The sequence below is a fragment of the Hyperoodon ampullatus genome (genome assembly GCF_949752795.1).
Source record: "Hyperoodon ampullatus genome assembly, chromosome: 10".
Taxonomy (NCBI): Eukaryota; Metazoa; Chordata; class Mammalia; order Artiodactyla; family Ziphiidae; genus Hyperoodon; species Hyperoodon ampullatus.
The window spans coordinates 77,310,948-77,328,073 of NC_136923.1; the positions used below are offsets into that span (position 1 = coordinate 77,310,948).

General features: G+C 43.5%; 1 protein-coding gene across 1 annotated transcript; it reads left to right on the forward strand.

The window, feature by feature from the left end:
- Positions 1 to 1,597: 1,597 nt before the first annotated feature.
- ANKRD66 (ankyrin repeat domain 66) lies at positions 1,598 to 5,637 on the forward strand (the record flags this gene model as incomplete). Its single annotated transcript, XM_079713004.1, has 3 exons — positions 1,598 to 1,760; positions 3,474 to 3,702; positions 5,439 to 5,637. 3 exons carry the CDS (start codon positions 1,598 to 1,600, stop codon positions 5,635 to 5,637), a joined length of 591 nt encoding a protein of 196 aa, XP_079569130.1.
- Between the last annotated feature and the right edge of the window lie 11,489 nt (positions 5,638 to 17,126).

Genomic DNA, 17,126 nt, shown 5'->3' on the forward strand with positions numbered 1-17,126 from the left:
CAGCAGTGAGAGGCCCGCGTACTGCAAAAAAAAAAAATAATAAAAAATAAATCTCTAATGTTTTGCTTAAAAGAAGACAGCTGGATTCTTATATCTGCTTCTGCATTCAGTTTGTTGTTTTGGTTGAAGTATATAAAGAAAATCTAGTTTTACCCATATATAAAGTTGGAAAAAAGAATATTTTATAGACTTCAGATAATTGTGGATGTTCTTCTTTGATGCTACACCAGAATTGGACACGTGGTAGGGCTTTAAAGGATAGTTAGAATCTGAAACGATCGCAATGTACTTTTCATACTCTGTTTCACTAAAACTCATTGGCCTGTCTTGAATAGATCTCTTTACCCATGCATGATTTGGTAATGTCATACACTTGTCATATAAAAAATATTGATGCATGAAGTTATTCAGACTTTCCAAATGTTGACACATTTCATTATATAATATGATAAAAACACTTTTACGAAGTCATGTAATCAGGGGTCAGAATTTAATATAAATAATTCTTACTGCTTTAATTTCTTTACTAAAATTAGCCTTAAAACAAAAACAAAAACTCTGTGTGTGGGGTGGTGAAGAATACCTTGACTGCTAGGTGTTTGGTGTCATTGCCTCGCTTTGTGCTAAGGCACCAGAGGTTTTCTACATCATTGTTTTTGAACCATCAGACCAATTATCAGCACAGGGAACAGGACCAATCACATTTTAATATTATAATGAAAATAGCTTTGACCTCATGGATCCCCCAAAAGCGTCCCAGGGAGTTCTAAATGTCTATAGACTGTAGTTTGAGAACTGTTGGTTTGTGTCTTAATGTTGTAAACAATTTTTAGCCATTTTATTTTTAAGTTTTCATCTTGTCCATGTCCTGAATTGGTGTAGCGATAATATTTAATTTCCATGGGGCACCTGCTCTGTATCCAGTATAAACTGCTCACATGAATTGTCCTTGTATTCTCAAAAGACCCTGGCTAATTATACCCATTCTTTTTTTTTTTTTTTTTTTTTTTTTTGCAGTACACGGGCCTCTCACTGTTGTGGCCTCTCCCGCTGCGGAGCACAGGCTCCGGATGCGCAGGCTCAGTGGCCATGGCTCACGGGCCCAGCCGCTCCACAGCATGTGGGATCTTCCTGGACCGGGGCACGAACCCGTGTCCCCTGCATGGTCAGGCGGACTCTCAACCACTGCGCCACCAGGGAAGCCCATTATACCCATTCTTTAGATGAGAAAGATAAGGCACAGAATTACACAACTGAGAGTCACACTGCTAGCACTTTTGAGTAGGAGTGGGAAGTAGTACTGGGAAGAGGTCTGAGGCCAATGAGCAAATGTCAGCCCATGAACTTAGCCTATAATCCTATAGGCAGAAAGGAACCATTGGTTGTTTTTGGATAGGGGATTGGCAAGCACTAACCACAGGAGCTAAGGTCCAAATACACACTCAGCAGGGCATGCACAGGAAGCAGCCCTGGATGCAAAGGTATAAGGTAGAAAGAAAGTAAACAATCAGGAACCCTATGGAATCACTCCCTAGGAAGAAAGTGTTGCAGAGAATTTCCTAAGTGGCATGCTTTTCCCACAGTTGTATTTTTGGTCATGGAATTGACCAAACTGGCCGACATGACAAAACTCCACCAAGCTGTAGCTGCTGGGGATTACAATTCAGTGAAAAAGATTTTGAAGAAAGGTTTCTGTGACCCAAACTACAAGGATGTGGACTGGAATGACCGAACCCCACTTCACTGGGCTGCGATCAAGGGTGAGTAGGCAACGCCTACGTAGATCCATCCCTTCGAGACCACTGTTCATGAGGTTCCCAGTTAGTAGTCGGTGTGGGGTAGTAGAAAGAACATTTCTTGGGAGCCAGATGAATGAATGGGGGCCATTACAATCCTGGCACCTCCACTTATTAGTTGTAGCACCTTAGGCAAGTTATTTAACATCTCCAGGCCTTAGTCTATTCATCTGTATGAAGAGAGCAGTAATGCTGCCTTGGAATCTTGTGGTGAGGATTCAGTAAGATAGCGAATGTGCACTGCTGAGCACGTAGAGACTCTCAATTAAAGTTAGCCTTCTGTCCTCTTGAGGGCAGAACAGGAGCTTTGTCCTGTTCATGGCTGGGGCACGCCAAACAAGGCTCAGTTATAGAACTGGAGGATGATCGTGGCAAAAACTCAGCCAAGGGGCTTGTCAAGACCTTCAGCCATAGAACACCATTGAAGAATGTTAGGAAAGTATTACAGTCAACTTTGCTTTTTAAAAATTTGTTTTGACTCCCGTATGGTGAATGGGTTGGTGGGAAGCAAGCCTGGCTGCAGAGAAATCCGTTGGGAGAATTTTCCAGTACAAAGTGATGGGAGCTATGCTAAAGCACCTGTCAGTGAACATTTGCTATATGCTGGGCTGTGTACTTTACGCCTGTGATTCTTTTGTGTTTCACAAGAACTCAGTAAGGTAAGTGAATATATCCTTAACTGGCAAATGAGGAAACTGAACCTCGGATGTTTGTTTCTCATCTGTGTTGCCATGATTAGCAAGCGGTATTTATTGTCAGGTATAAACCCACATCTCTCTGATGAGAAAACCTGTGCTCTTAATCTGTGCTAGCTTTCATGTAAGTGGGACTTGATGTATTTTTTATTGAGATGTAATTGACATACAACATAATATCAGTTTTAGGTATATAGCATAATGATTCAATTTTTGTATATACTGTGAAATACCACAATAAGTCTAGTTAACATCTGCCACCATACATAGTTACAAATTGTTTTCCTTGTGATAACTTTTAAGATCTACTCTCCTAGCAACTTTCAAATATGCAATACAGTATTATTAGCAATAGTCACCATGCTGTACATTACATCCTCATGATGTTTATTTTATAACTAGAAGTTTGTACCTTTTGTACCTTCACCCATCTTGCACCCACCCACAGCAACCACGAATCTGTTCTCTGTATCTGTGAGCTCAGTTTTTTTGTTTTTAGATTCTATATATAGTGAGATCATATGATATTTGTCTTTCTCTGTCTGGCTTATTTCACTTAGGATAAAGCCCTCAAAGTGCATCCATGTCGTTGCCAAATATTTGGTTTTGCAGTCGGCATTGAGACTGCCGAAAGCAGAGTGAGCCTTAGGGGTGTTAGCACAGGTCAGGGTAGAGTGACTTGGAAGAAAAAGCAAGATTCCTGGGCAGGGTCTGCCAGAATGGACAGGAGAGAGGGGTGTCCTGGAAGGAACAGAGGGAATCCTTGGAGGGCTCAGACCGAGAGTGGGAGCCACGGGGTAAGAGTGGGGTGCTGAGTGCCTGGTAAGAAGAGGGAGAAGGGAGGAGGGGTTGATGCTTGGAAGCTGGAGGGACCTCAAGGGCAAACGTCTCCCCCTCTTTTGTGCCACCTAGGCTAGCTCTGGTCTTGGTCCAGCAGAGACACTTTCATCCTAACCTTTTGTTTCTTCTTGGGACATCTAAGGACACATGGACGTGCTGCAGCTCCTGATAGAACACGGGGCCAGGCCCTGCCTGGTAACTGATGTGGGCTGGACCCCTGCTCATTTTGCAGCTGAATCGGGCCATCTGAACGTGCTCAAAACTCTCCATGCCCTGCACGCTGCCATCGACGCCCCTGACTTCTTTGGAGACACACCAAAGAGGATCGCACAGATCTATGGGCAGAAAGCCTGTGTAGCATTCCTGGAGCAGTAAGTTTCCTTTATTTCCAGCTATAAAGGGCAGAGAAAGAGGAGCCAGTGACCAAGGTCTTTGCCAACTCAGTGGTCTCAGGTTGATGAAAATGAAACAAGGAAATCCAACCAATTGTTGTTTGACTTGTTTTTACCAATTCTTCACTGAAATGGCTAGTTTGGGGTGGAAACTATATTGTTTTAGATTATTTAGATTATTAAAATCTATTGTTTGGGAGTAACAGAGACACACTACTATAAATAAAATAGATAGGGCTTCCCTGGTGGCACAGTGGTTGAGAGTCCACCTGCCGATGCAGGGGACACGGGTTCGTGCCCCGGTCCGGGAGGATCCCACATGCCGCGGAGTGGCTGGGCCCGTGAGCCATGGCCGCTGAGCCTGTGCGTCCGGAGCCTGTGCTCTGCAACGGTAGAGGCCACAACAGTGAGACGCCCGCATACTGCAAAAAAAAAAAAAAAAGATAAACAACAAGGTCCTACTGTATAGCACAGTACTATATTCAGTATCCTATAATAACCTATAAGGGGAAAAGAACCTGAAAAAGAATATATATATTCTTATATGTAATATAAAACTGAATCACCTTGCTGTATACCAGAAACTGATACAACATTGTAAATCAACTATACTTCAATTTTTAAAAAGTCCTCATTACCTTACAGAAAATAAAAATTAGAGAGGCATTGAACTAGATACTGGAAAGGATTTAAAGATATTTCAGGTACAGTGCTGAACACTAAGAAGCTCCCTGTCTGGGAGAAGTGAGAACTTGTTTACATAAATAAAACTAATACAAGATAGAAAGTGACAAGGTCAAAAGAGCAGGTCAGAGGAGGGAGGCTTTGTGGTCTGAATATGGAGAGGTCACTTGCAGCTTGTTGGGGACACAAAGGCTGAGCGACAAGCAGGTTTGCTGTCCTCTGAATGAATTGTGCTTTTTATCATGTTTTGCACTTACAATACTGTTTGCCCTGCCTGTATGATCATTTATCCTGTCAAATTTCATTTGTCCTCATACTGGCTCAAATCTTATCTCCATGAATGGGCTTTCACCAGTGTCCATAAGCAAGTCACATACTCACCTTTGGCCTCATATACAAAACAGTGTTTTTGTATGCTTCCCATCATCCGTGTGTGTATGACGATCGATTCATCTACTTCTCCATCTATCACCTGTTCTAAGATTCTGTAGCTATCATCTACCTATATATATCATCTAACTATTCTTTACATAAATCCATCTATACATACAATACGTACGTGATTATAATTTTTATTTTCTTCCCTACCTGTTTCTGTACTTTAAATTTTTCTACAATGAACAGACATAGCTTTTATAATTAGGAAAAAATGCAATTAAAAAATAAATGAAGGAAAACAGCCTCCCCATACTATGCAGGTTGCTCTGTTGATGTGAGCACTTTAAAAATGAGTAGGGGGGCTTAGTGGTGCAGCCACTGTCATTAAAACTGACAAGCACTTCAAACTAAGTGCTTGTCTTTGATTCTATGGACATCCCATCCAGGCACCCTGTTTTTCTCCACCTCAGAGTAGTTTCTTTAGTGTCTGAGACGTCCCTAAGTGTATACTTGGAAATGCTTGAACTTGGCCGCCTTTCTCCTCAACTGGACGGTGCCACATGTAGAGGGCAGAGGAGACGCCCCTCTGCAGGCCGGGCAGGCTGTCCAGTCCACGGGCGTTGGGGGGTTGAGAGCTGGTTCCCCTCTCCTAGGGCTGAGCCCCAGTGCCGGGACCACCGCCAGGCCACCAAGCAGAAGGGGCTGCAGCTTGATCAGCGGGATGAAGACTGGGATGCCAAGAAGAAGGAGTTGGAGCTATCTCTTCCTTCCTCAAAGCAAAACACTAATAAGAAAAAGAAAAAGACTCGAGGTTCCACCAGGCTCAGCAATACCAAGGAGAGGAGAGTGTGAGAAGGCTGGCATCCCAGGAACTGGAGCTGGGTTTTCTGGCAGGAGACTTCCTTGGCACCAGACTAGGTGTTGTTTGGTGTGTGTTGTCCTGACATGATTTTACTCCTAGACCATTAATTACCCACATGGCTTCTACCGACAGCTCCTGACCTGTTGTTCAATCTGGAAGTCTGGCCTGGGGACTCGCTACATGGGCTGTCTCCTCCTTGCCCATACCTGCTGTCCCTAAGTACTACCAAGAGGGGACAAACGTCAGCTGCTTGCATTTTTTCATCAGTGATTTGCACCGTCAGCATCCCCTGAACCCCTATATGCAATTACAGCATTTCAGGGGCCAAGAAAAATCTTCTCCTAAGGAAACTTGGTTGTTTCAATGGAAAAAAAAAAAGTATTGTAACAACAATATCTCAAAAATGTCCAACATTCTCGGGTCAGTTAATCTATGAAAAAAAAAGTATTTGTTGTCACATAGACCAAGCAAAGAGGTGAAGAGATGTAGCTCTGAGTTTCCAGCTTTTTTTTTTTTTTTTTTTTTGCTTGGGGTAGAAGCCCACAATCTCAGCAGGGCCATTTTTACCAATGATCCTTTCTACACAGGAGAAACAATTTGGACAATAGATTAGCTCAGTGAGAAATAAAAACCTTAATTTTATTCCACTTAATAATGGGAGCTAGCATAAAATACTGGAACATGTAATTACAACTCTACTTGGTCAACTGTGTATTTTAGGAAATCTAAATACAGATCAGATATTTCCAATGAAAATATTGCATCCAAATTGAGATACGCTATAAATATAAAATGCATATCATATTTTGAAGACTTAGAACAAAAAATGTAAAATAGCTCATTAATAATATTGATTACATATTGAAATGATAATATTTTAGATATTAGGTTAAATAAAATATATTACTAACATGAATTCTACCTTTTTCCTTTCAGTGTTTTAAAAAATGTGGCTAGTAGAGTTTTTTTTTTTTCTTTTTTTTTTTTTGCGGTACGCGGGCCTCTCACTGTTGTGGCCTCTCCCGTTGCGGAGCACAGGCTCCGGACGCGCAGGCTCAGCGGCCACGGCTCACGGGCCCAGCCGCTCCGCGGCATGTGGGATCTTCCCAGATCGGGGCACAAACCCGTGTCCCCTGCATCGGCAGGCGGACTCTCAACCACTGCGCCACCAGGGAAGCCCGCTAGTAGAGTTTTTAAAATTATAGAGGTGGCTTGCTTTTTTCCCCCATCAGACAGCACTACAGTACAAACCAGACAATAGTTAGAGCCTCTACCAGGCAGCTGGCCTAGTGTGCTTGAAATGGCACTTTCTAGGTTTACTAATTTTTCTGCCTAAATCAACGTGTTTAGGCACCAAACATCATCTTAATTACACACTCCTCAATGCTTATGTTAATACAGGTCATGTTTAGTTGAATTTTCTGAAATAAATAAATGCTTGAGCATCTTATAAGAAAGCAGTATAGGTGTGGAGGATGCCTTGTCTAGTGTTTATCCATCCCGAGCATCAATTTCCTTTCTCTAGTCCCTGCAATTCACAGGGATGGTTCCTGCTTGCCATCCTTCAGTCAGTCCTCAACCAGTGGCAACAACTCCAGCTGGACCAATAAACATCTTCTCCTGGGAGTATGAAGGAGGAGACCCTGGGCCCGCCGGTTCTGAGGGATGAGGCTAAACTCAGGGGACATGGGGGTCTCCGACTTCCGTCCTGACTCACCCTCACACACACATTGCCCTTGACCTCTGTGCAGAGTTTCCATCCTCTCTGCAAGTTCACACTTCTCCCCCACCACCGACCATAGCCCATGCAGAGGCTTGTGGGCCAAGGGAGAAGGGAAAGGGGAAAAGGGGAGGGAGAAGGAGGGGGAGGAGGGAGGGGGAGGGGGGAGTGTGTGGAAAAGGGCCCAGGCTGCACCACTGAGCCCCCCACATTGGCAAAAAAGAAAAAGTCCTATAGTTTTCCCCTTCATCACTCGTATTGAGTCTTGTCTTCTCATGGGGCCCCCTCACTGATGGCCCGCCCACAGATAAGCCTCCTCCCTCACTGGGTCCCCATTCCCCTCACTAAGCCCTCTGCCGATTCAGAGACCTCAGCCCGCTCGAGGGGCCCCCTTTTCACAATTTCCCCTCCACCCTCGGCTCTGGCCACATGCCCTCAGAAAGGCCATCTCAGGACCTGTGACTCTGAGCTGGGTCCAGAGGGAGAGGAAGCTGTAGGTTCTGCATCTGCCATCTCAGCTGGGACGCTCCTGGGGTCCTTATGCATCTTCACTCACACTTCCCCCTTCATCATTGTCTTTGTCCCCTGAGTGCCCCCCCCGGTGGCTCTTCCTCTGGGGCAATCTGTCCTTCCGGGCACTGGCCCCCAGGTGCTGGGCTGACCAAATGACACTGAAATCTGGCCTGGAGGTCGGACATGGAGGGTGGCCAGATCTGGTCTGGATCTGGTCTGGGGGTCCATTTTCAGAGTAGCATTGATGACTAGAGCTCGTGGGCCAGAGGCTGGGATGGGAGGGACGGGGAGACAGTGGGGCCTGTCCTGCTCCTTCAGCCAGCGGGGGACCCGTGGAGGGGAATTAATAGAGGTGGGAGTAGTAAAAGGGGGGTATTTTAACAGCCAGGACTCCCACAGTAAAGCTGGCTGCCCTGAGGTGTCTAAACAGTCGCCTAAGCAACTTCCAGGGGTACACAAGACTCCGACGTAAGAGTAGGCTGAACTCAGGAATTTCTGTGGCCCTTCATCAGCTTTCACACCCCACATGGATAATAAAAAAAGAAAAAGAATTAAAAAAAATATTCTTCTCCTGGGAACTTGAAGTCTTCATGAGAGCAGGGACCAATAGTGTATAGCCTCAGAAGTGTGGAGTAGCTAGTTCTATAATAGGGCTGAGGAAGGGTTGAGGGGTGTTCTAGAAAGAGAAGAAAAAGATACAGAGAGAGAGAGAGAGAGAGATTGGGAGGGAGGGAGGGAGGGAGGGAGAGAGCGCGCAAGCCCACAACTTTCTAGTTTCCAGTTCTGGCTCCTTTCTCAGGAAATCTGTGAGATACCACTTTCATAATGAGATTTCCCCTTTTGCTTACAGCACGTTGAACTGGTTGTTTTTCCCTTACAAACAGTCTTTCTTCATAAACACAGTATTTTAAGATCATGGGCTTATGAGTCAAATAGACTTGGGTTTGTATCCTCACCTATGCAATAAACAAAATAATCCTTACTTCCTGGTTTCTGTGTGGATGAGACAATGTGTAACATGCTGGCATCAGCACTCTGTACCTGGTCCATGTAATGGCTATTGTATTACTATAGGCGTGAGCTCAGTTTTTCCCTGAGAATCCCAAAGGCATCCAGGAAGGATGCCTTTTATAGGTTGAGTGAGGCTCTCCAGTGTTCAGTCCATAAATACCCCCTCTGCCTAGTGTCATGGCACAGAGAATAGCCCATCTTCCATTGGCTGGACAGACCTGGGCCAAACTGCAGTAAGTGTTCTTAGGGTCCTTCACGTGATCCATAACCCACGGCCTCCCAGTGTCCTCTGAGTCCTCTTTTCACTGTTATCCTCATCGAGGCATTAGGAGAAGGAATATATTTCTTGTCCCATTAGTTTTTGTATAGCTTATATGAACAACAGAAAGAGGACACCAAAATAATGTCCTTGTACAAAGAATTTGTTGCGATGCAGATTCTGTGCTAAGCACTTTACATGTACCATATTATATCTAATCTCTACGACACACCTGCAAGGCAGGTATCATTGTACCCAGCTGACATCACAAACTAAAATTCTGAGAGGTTGAGTGAGTTGCCCTAAACCACATGGCTGATGCTCATAAAACCTTTAAAGCCTGCCTGGATTGAATGGAGCTTTAACCCTTCAGGGTTAGAGATGTTGGACAGGTTGCTTAACTTCTCTGGATTCCCCGTTCGTAACTTGGGGGAGGATAGAGTGTCTATACCATAGCATCGTGGGGAGAATTAAATGCGATAACTCACGTCAAGTGCTTAGTACAATGCTTTCCACGTTTCAGGGTCTTTAAATTACACAGAAATCTTTTCTTGGCCATGGAAAATTTTTATATCTTATTTTTTTAAAATCAGTATTTACTGAACAGATTCCAAAAACTGTACCACAGAACAGAGCACTTAGGGTGTATCTTCATGAAAGAAAACAGGAAAAATGCAGTCAACAATCCTATTGTGTGGTAGTTATGATATCAAAGAGGTTTGTGGGATTTATTTTTCTTTGTAACATCAATTATTTGGCATTGCTTGAGAGAGAAGTTCCCAAACAGCTTGGGTTCAGCCAAAAACATTACTAAAGTTTTTTCTTACCGGTGTTCTGACTTTCATCCTTGACCTTATGAATTCAGGCCAACACTTTGTTTTCTGTTTCTGTCCTGTATACTCTGTTGGCAGGCAACGTTCACTTAAAAGCCCTGAAAAGAGGAACTTCGTGGGTGAAGACCAAAACATCCAACAACAAAAAATGAGTTAACCAGATCCCATATTTCACACTGAATCATCCCATAATACTTAAAATGATCATTCAGTTCCTCTTCTTTAATTATTGCAATATTGCCTTAGGAGACAATAATATCTTGACTCCTAAATCCCTCCCCCCACAAATGTTTTTGTAATTAAGTAAAGAGATGGCAAATTCAGAAGGTAAAGTGACTAAACTGTGGATTAAAAAATCTCTCAATAAGGAGACTCTTAAAGTCACTTGATCAAGAATAATACTATTTATATGGGGCTACCATATTCAGAGAAAAGACAGACTTTTAAAATGGAGTTAATACAGAAATCAAAATTATGAAGAAGAATAGAATGTTTGTTATCTGATCCCAAGCCTGTAATCTAAGCTCACTTCTGAATTCTCATCCTTAGAGACCCCTGGTGCCTGTCAAGCTGGGCTGCTCACTGCCTGGTAATATATACCACGTGTGCCAGGCATGTTACTATGTCCCAGTCAATAATTCTGTGAGGCAGATGTTGCTATAAGTGAGAACATAGGGGTTGAGGGGGGTTAGGTAATTTGCCCAAGTCATATAACTAGCAGAGGCCAGAGCTGGGCCTTGGACTTAATCCAGGTCCACAGCCTGGCCACACATCCATGGTGCTACGCTGCCTCTGCACACTGGGCCCTGGTACCTGCTGCCTCTGCTAGACACCCTCCACTTCTGTGAGTTGAGCTGTTTTATAAATGGAATATAAATGGAATCATGCAGTATTTGTCCTTCTGTGACTGGCTTATTTCACATAGCATCATGTCACCCCACTACTCAATCAGGTTGGCAACAGAATTTGTGTACTTGTTTGAGCTGAGCTGATAAGTTGAGGATAATAAGCTTGGGTCTTGAGAGCCACGCTGAGTAATCTGAACAATCCCATATCACACCAGTGCTGACACTTACCCCGATGCACCCTGCTGAAACTTCTTTTTCCATTTCGAGAGCATGATGAGCAAACAAAAAGAAATAAAAAAGAAACAGCCAAGCTTGTGAACTGAGTCCCAAAGGCATTGGTTTGTAAAAGCAACAGATATTACGGAATACACACAAGTACACACACACATACACACACACACACACACACACACACACACACAAAACCAAACTATAAATATTAAACTTTATGAGATAAGGGCCACACAATTTATTATTCTCTTTTAAGATACCATGTTTGAATATCATGTCATAACTGAGTGAATGAACCCTGAGTTGTTTTTGTTTTGTCTCGTTTGGCTATAAAAGCTGTTAATTGCCTATGGAGAAAATCCCCAGTGGAAATAAATGAAGATTGCTTAAAGTGAAAGCATAATGCCTATGTTTTGGAAAAATGCCATGTCAGAGGGTATGAGAGCATAGGGGTAAGAGTCAAGGCTTTAGCCCCAGAGAGCCTTGGGCTCCAGTGCTTCCCAGCTAAGTGACACTCAGCCAGCTGCTAACTTTTATGAGCCTGTTTCTTCATCTGTAAGGCAGGATAAAGGAGCCCAGAGCCACATGGTCATGGGAATCCCAGTACAAAACATTAAAAAAGAAATCTTTGTGGCTTAGTTTGCTCGAAGACTAGCATGATGTGCAGAAACAGGAAGATGATGTAGAGAATAGAAGCTGTTCTCTCCAATTTCTTTTGCATTAGCTCTTGTAATGATTAAATGGTATATGACCAGGAAGAAAGAACTGAGAAAACTTGACAGGAGCAACCTTTCTCAAAATTAATCAAAACCAAAGGATTCCACAAAAAATAAGATGGAAGGACAAAGGGATGACTAGATGGCTGGAGAGGTGACAAAATGAGCAGTAAGAACTAGCAGGAAATAGGTATAACAGTGTTCTCTGTAAATTTCTTTTAATTTTCTGTATATTAAAAGTTTTCTAGATATAACATTGAAGGAAAAAACTACAGCTTTTCTGTAGCAGCGAGTGGCCTCTGGAAGTGTCTGTGGTGCCCCCAAGCCAGGGAATGAGGAACATTCCCTCACACTCTGCTGTGTAGTTGGGGTTTAGGACCCAGTGTAGACAGAGCTGGGCAAGTCCAAGCAATTCAGCTTCCAAGCACTTTGAACTCGAGCAATTCCATTAGCCTGCCTTATCCCTAGTTTCCTTATTCATAAACAGTGAAAACTATGCCTGCCTCTTAGGAATAAATGCAAGTATCCCTGGCACCATGATTAGGAAATTCGAGTCATTAATATTCTTAGTAGCAGAGTCAAAAGGACCTTCAAATCCATCTAACCCAAACCCCTCATTTTACAGATGGACAATCAGGTGCTCAGAGAGGAAAACTCATTTTCCCAGGGTCACACAGCTGATTAGTTGTAGCACTAGCCTTTGAATTCAGGTCTTCCGTGTTCCAGTCTAGTACTCTGTCATTGCATCAGTCTTCCTCCTGAGAAGGCTTGTTTCTTCCATCTTATAAAATGATGCAGACCAACTACATGGCCATCAGGTATCACCAATGATTCCAGGGCAAAAGAGCAAACACCCAGCAAGAGACAACCCAGAGCTGGAGCAGTGGAACTTTCTCCCCCGCTGGCTTTGCTGCTCTGACCCTCCACCCTGAGGCAGTCCTAGATTCCATAGGATCAAGGGGCTTTGCGACAGCCAGCCTTGAGCTCTCCATGGACCTTGAGCCTGAGAAGTACTGTGATTTTTCTGTTTGTGGACCAGAGCATGGCGTGTGGCAACCCTACATCCAGCCACAGCCCCTGGGCAAGCTATCTCTTGCCCCATCTCATTTGACCAGATCAGGGCAAAGAAGCGGCTCCTTCCTGGAATATGACTGGGGTCCAGGCCCGCCTATTTCCACCTATGTTCTTCCATGTTAGCCTACCAAACTCCAAACTCTTGCTAAATTTGCAGAAGAGAAATCAGAGACCTTCTACCCTCTTAAGAACCATGTGACTGTTTAACAACTTGGCCCCAAGGGCTCAGAAATCGGAGAAACAACTTCTACTCTCATCGTCCTACTTCTGCACGTCATGCTGCTTTTCGAGCAAACTAAGCCACAAAGATTTCTTTTTCAATGTTCAGTCCTGGACTTCTCATGATCATGTGACTGTGGGCTTCTTTATCTGTCACCATGAAACTTGATCACAGACCCTGAAGAATCCAAAGCAGTGAGATACCTTCCACTAAGAAGTTAAGGTTTCCTATGAAAGAGTGAACTTTGATGCTGCATATTGCTTTTACAAAAATGTTAAGCTGCATACAATTTGGGGGTATCTTTCCTGCCATCAGAGAAATCTCTGGAACTGGCTGATTCTTTGCTAGCCAACACTAGGTGTTTTTGTTGTTATTGTTAACAATTTTATTGAGGTATAAAGTACATGTCATAAAGTGCTCTCACTATAAATGTAAAATTCAATGATTTTAGGAATTTTAGAACATTTAGAATATTTTCATCACACCCAAGAGATCCCTCCTACTCAATAGGCTGTCACTCCACATTCCCACTCCCAGCAAACATGACCCTCTTTCTCTATAGATTTACCTTTTCTAGACATTTCATAGAAAATAGATAGATGGATTCTTCACAGTAGATAATCATATCTTTATTACTCATAGATTGGATCCATCATTTAATGATCAACATGGCCCAGGCACTATGCGAGGTGCTGGCCTTAAATGAGCAAAACAGTCTAGATCCTGTCCAGCTGGGAAGGCAGGAAGTTAACCCAAAACAATCACAAGTGAAGATGGGCTGTGAAAGGGGTGACCATGGGGTGGGGAAGGGGGCTCCCTGGAGGGTAAATGAAGGCAGCTCACAGTTGGCCGTGGGATGGCACCTGGATGATGTCAAGAAGCCTCAGAGGGACTTCAGGCCGGGGTGGGGTGACCTAGTGGCACTGCAAATGGATTGGAGCAGGGCAAGAACACAGACAGGAAGACCAGCTGGGCAAGTGCTGGCCTAGCCCAGGGGAGAGGAGCCCAGGGGATAAGAACTTGGATTCCCGGTCAGATGGATCTGTGAGGTGTTTAACCTTGGAAACTTAACGTCTCTAAACTTCTCATCTGTGAGCTGAGAAGAATAATATTCTGTCTTCAAAAGATTGTTACTGTGACAATTAAGTGCCAGAGGCGTGGGCAGCGTTTCACAGGGCGTCTGGCGCGAAGGCCGTGCTCAGCCACTGTGAACTGCTGGGCTCACCCAGGAGCCCCGTCCCTCCCTCTGCTCAATAAATATGTATTGAGTCTCTGAACTGTGTTAAGTGCTGTGACTGATGAGGAAGATGTCATTCCTGCACTCAAGCCATTTTCCTTGAGCAGGGTAAGTTCTTAACCTTTTCGTACCATGGACTCCTTTGGTTGCCTGGTGATGCTTACAGACCTCTTCTCAAAATCATATTTTAAAAGCACAAAATCAAATCTCTAAAAGGTCCCTATGGATTCTCATGAGTAACAAAAGTGGAGGAGCCCCACTGTAGTTGTCTGGTGTTGTGAGAGAAAGCCTTTTGCGTATTCTTAGACAGCCTTTCAAATAGAACAATTTGTTCAGCGTTTACTGAGCACCTACTATGTGCTGGGCAGTAGAAATACAGCAGAGAATAAAACAAAGTTCCTGCCCTCATGAACTTACATGAGGGGGATAGGCAATAAACAAATAAACTCAGAAATAGACAGTGTATCAGATGGTGATAGGTGCTGTGGGAAAAACTAAGCAAGTTGTATTAGTCAGGGTTTTCCGCAGAAACAGAACTGATAGAAGATTTCTCTTTCCCTCTCCCTTTCTCTCCCTCTCTCTCCCTCTCTCTCTGTCAATAGGCATGAGAATCCTCTCTTACCTGGCGGAGACTCAGCCTTTTAATCTGTTCAGGCCTTCAACTGATTGGATGATGCCCACCCATATTAGGGAGGGCAGTCTGCTTTACTCAATATAGGGATTTAAATGTCAATCTCATCCCAAAACACCCTCACAGAAAGACCCAGAATAATGCTTGACCAAATCTCTCAGCACCCCCTTGGCCTAAACAAGTTGACACATAAAATGAGTCATCATCTGGGTTAATAGGAAAGGTGGTAACTGGAGGTATCATTTTGTAAAGGGGAGTCAGGCAAGGTACCTCCAAGTAGAGGCCATCAGAACAGCGACCTCAGTGAAGTCAAAGCAAGAAGCTGTGGAGAAGGATCATTCCAGGCACAACTAGAAAACCCTGTGCCTGGGACAAGATGAGAATGTCGAAGCTATGGTAAGAAGCCACTGTGTCTGGAGCATGGAGTGGGGTGGGGGGCCCCCAGGCAAGGAGCTGTGGTTGGAGAGGTGCGCAGCAGCAGGTTCACATAGACCTTGGGGGCCAAGGTGAAAATCGGGCACTTCTCTTAAAGGATCATGGAAAACCACTGGGGAGTATGAACCACGTCTCTCTGGCTACTGTGCTGAGAACAGGCTGCAGAGGGGGAGGGTGGAAGCTGGGACACATTAACTGAGCTTATTGTCATAACCAGCTAGAGAGGATGGTGGCTTGGGTTGCAGTGGCCACAGCAAAGGCCATGAAAAGTGGGCAGATTGTGGACATACTTTGCAGGGCGAGAAGAGGACCTTGTTGCAGGGTGAATAGACAAGTTAATAGACACTTTAATAGAAAATACACAGATTCTCAGGATGTGCCCCTCCAACCCTTTTCACAGACCTTGATTATGCCTGATGACAATTCAGCTGTCACAGAGGGAAGCCTTTGCCGGGTGGCCTCTGTCCGCTGATTATTTTTCTGAATGGCTTTGCATGTGACTGCTCTTCTGGAAAGTTGCTCTAGCTTTATTCATCGCTCTCTGCTTCTGTCTCTTTGCCAGGGAAGCTATCTCTGTGTGTGCGGTCTCCACTATATCTTGGTAGCTTGGCTTTGTTTTGTGAGCTCATTTGGGCGCGTTAAATATCATAGTCTTGTTTGTTTTGATTTGTTTTGTCTTATTTTTCCAAAGAACTAAAATGTTATTGGGGTTTAATTTACATACATCTAATGCACAAAGCTGACAAGAGCACTTTAACGTGTATACCTGTGAAATGTCCACCCCAAATAGGACTAGAATATTCCTATAACCTAAGATAGTTCCCCCAGACCCCTTTCCAGTCAATCTCTACCATCCCCTTCCCCCCACCCCCCCGACCTCTGTTCTGACTCCTGTTTACCATGAATTAGTTTGGCCTATTCCTGAACTTCATCTAAGTAAATCATTAGTATTCATTCCTTAGTGTCTGGCTTCTTTCATTCAGTACAATGTGCTTGAGGTTCATCTATGTTATTGATTGCATCTGTAGTTTGTTCCCTGGAGGAATATAGCACAATTTTTAAATTAATTCACCACTTGATGGACATTTGAGTTGCTTCCAGTTTGAGACCATTATGATTAAAACTGCAGTGCACCATTATTCACAATAACTAAAGATATGGAAACAACCTAAATGTCCATCGACAGATGAATGGATAAAGAAACTGTAGTGTATACACACAGTGGAATATTATTCAGCCTTAAACAGGAAGGAAATCCTGCAATATGCACCAAAATGGATGAAACTGGAGCACATAATGCTATATGAAATAAACCCATCACAGAAGGACAAATAATGCATGATTACACTTATATGAGGTATATAAAATAGTCAAACTCGTAGAAGTGGAAAGTGGATTGGTAGTTGTTAGGAACTGGGGGAAGGGGGAAATCAGAAGTTGCTATTTGATGGGAATTAAATTTTATTTATGCAAGATGATTAAGTTCCAGAGATCTACTGCATAACGTCATGCCTGTGGTTAACAATACTGTTTTGTGCACTTAAAATTTTGTGAAAAGGATAGACCTAATGTTAAATGTTCCTACTACAAAAAAAAAAAAAAAAGACAAAAAGAAAAACAAACCTGCAATAAATATTGGGTACATGACTTTTTATTTACTCATATTTTCATTTCTTTTTGGTAAATAAGAGTAGAATTGCTTGGCCACAGGGTTGGTGTATGTTATTGTACTTTACCAGAGTTTTGGTTTT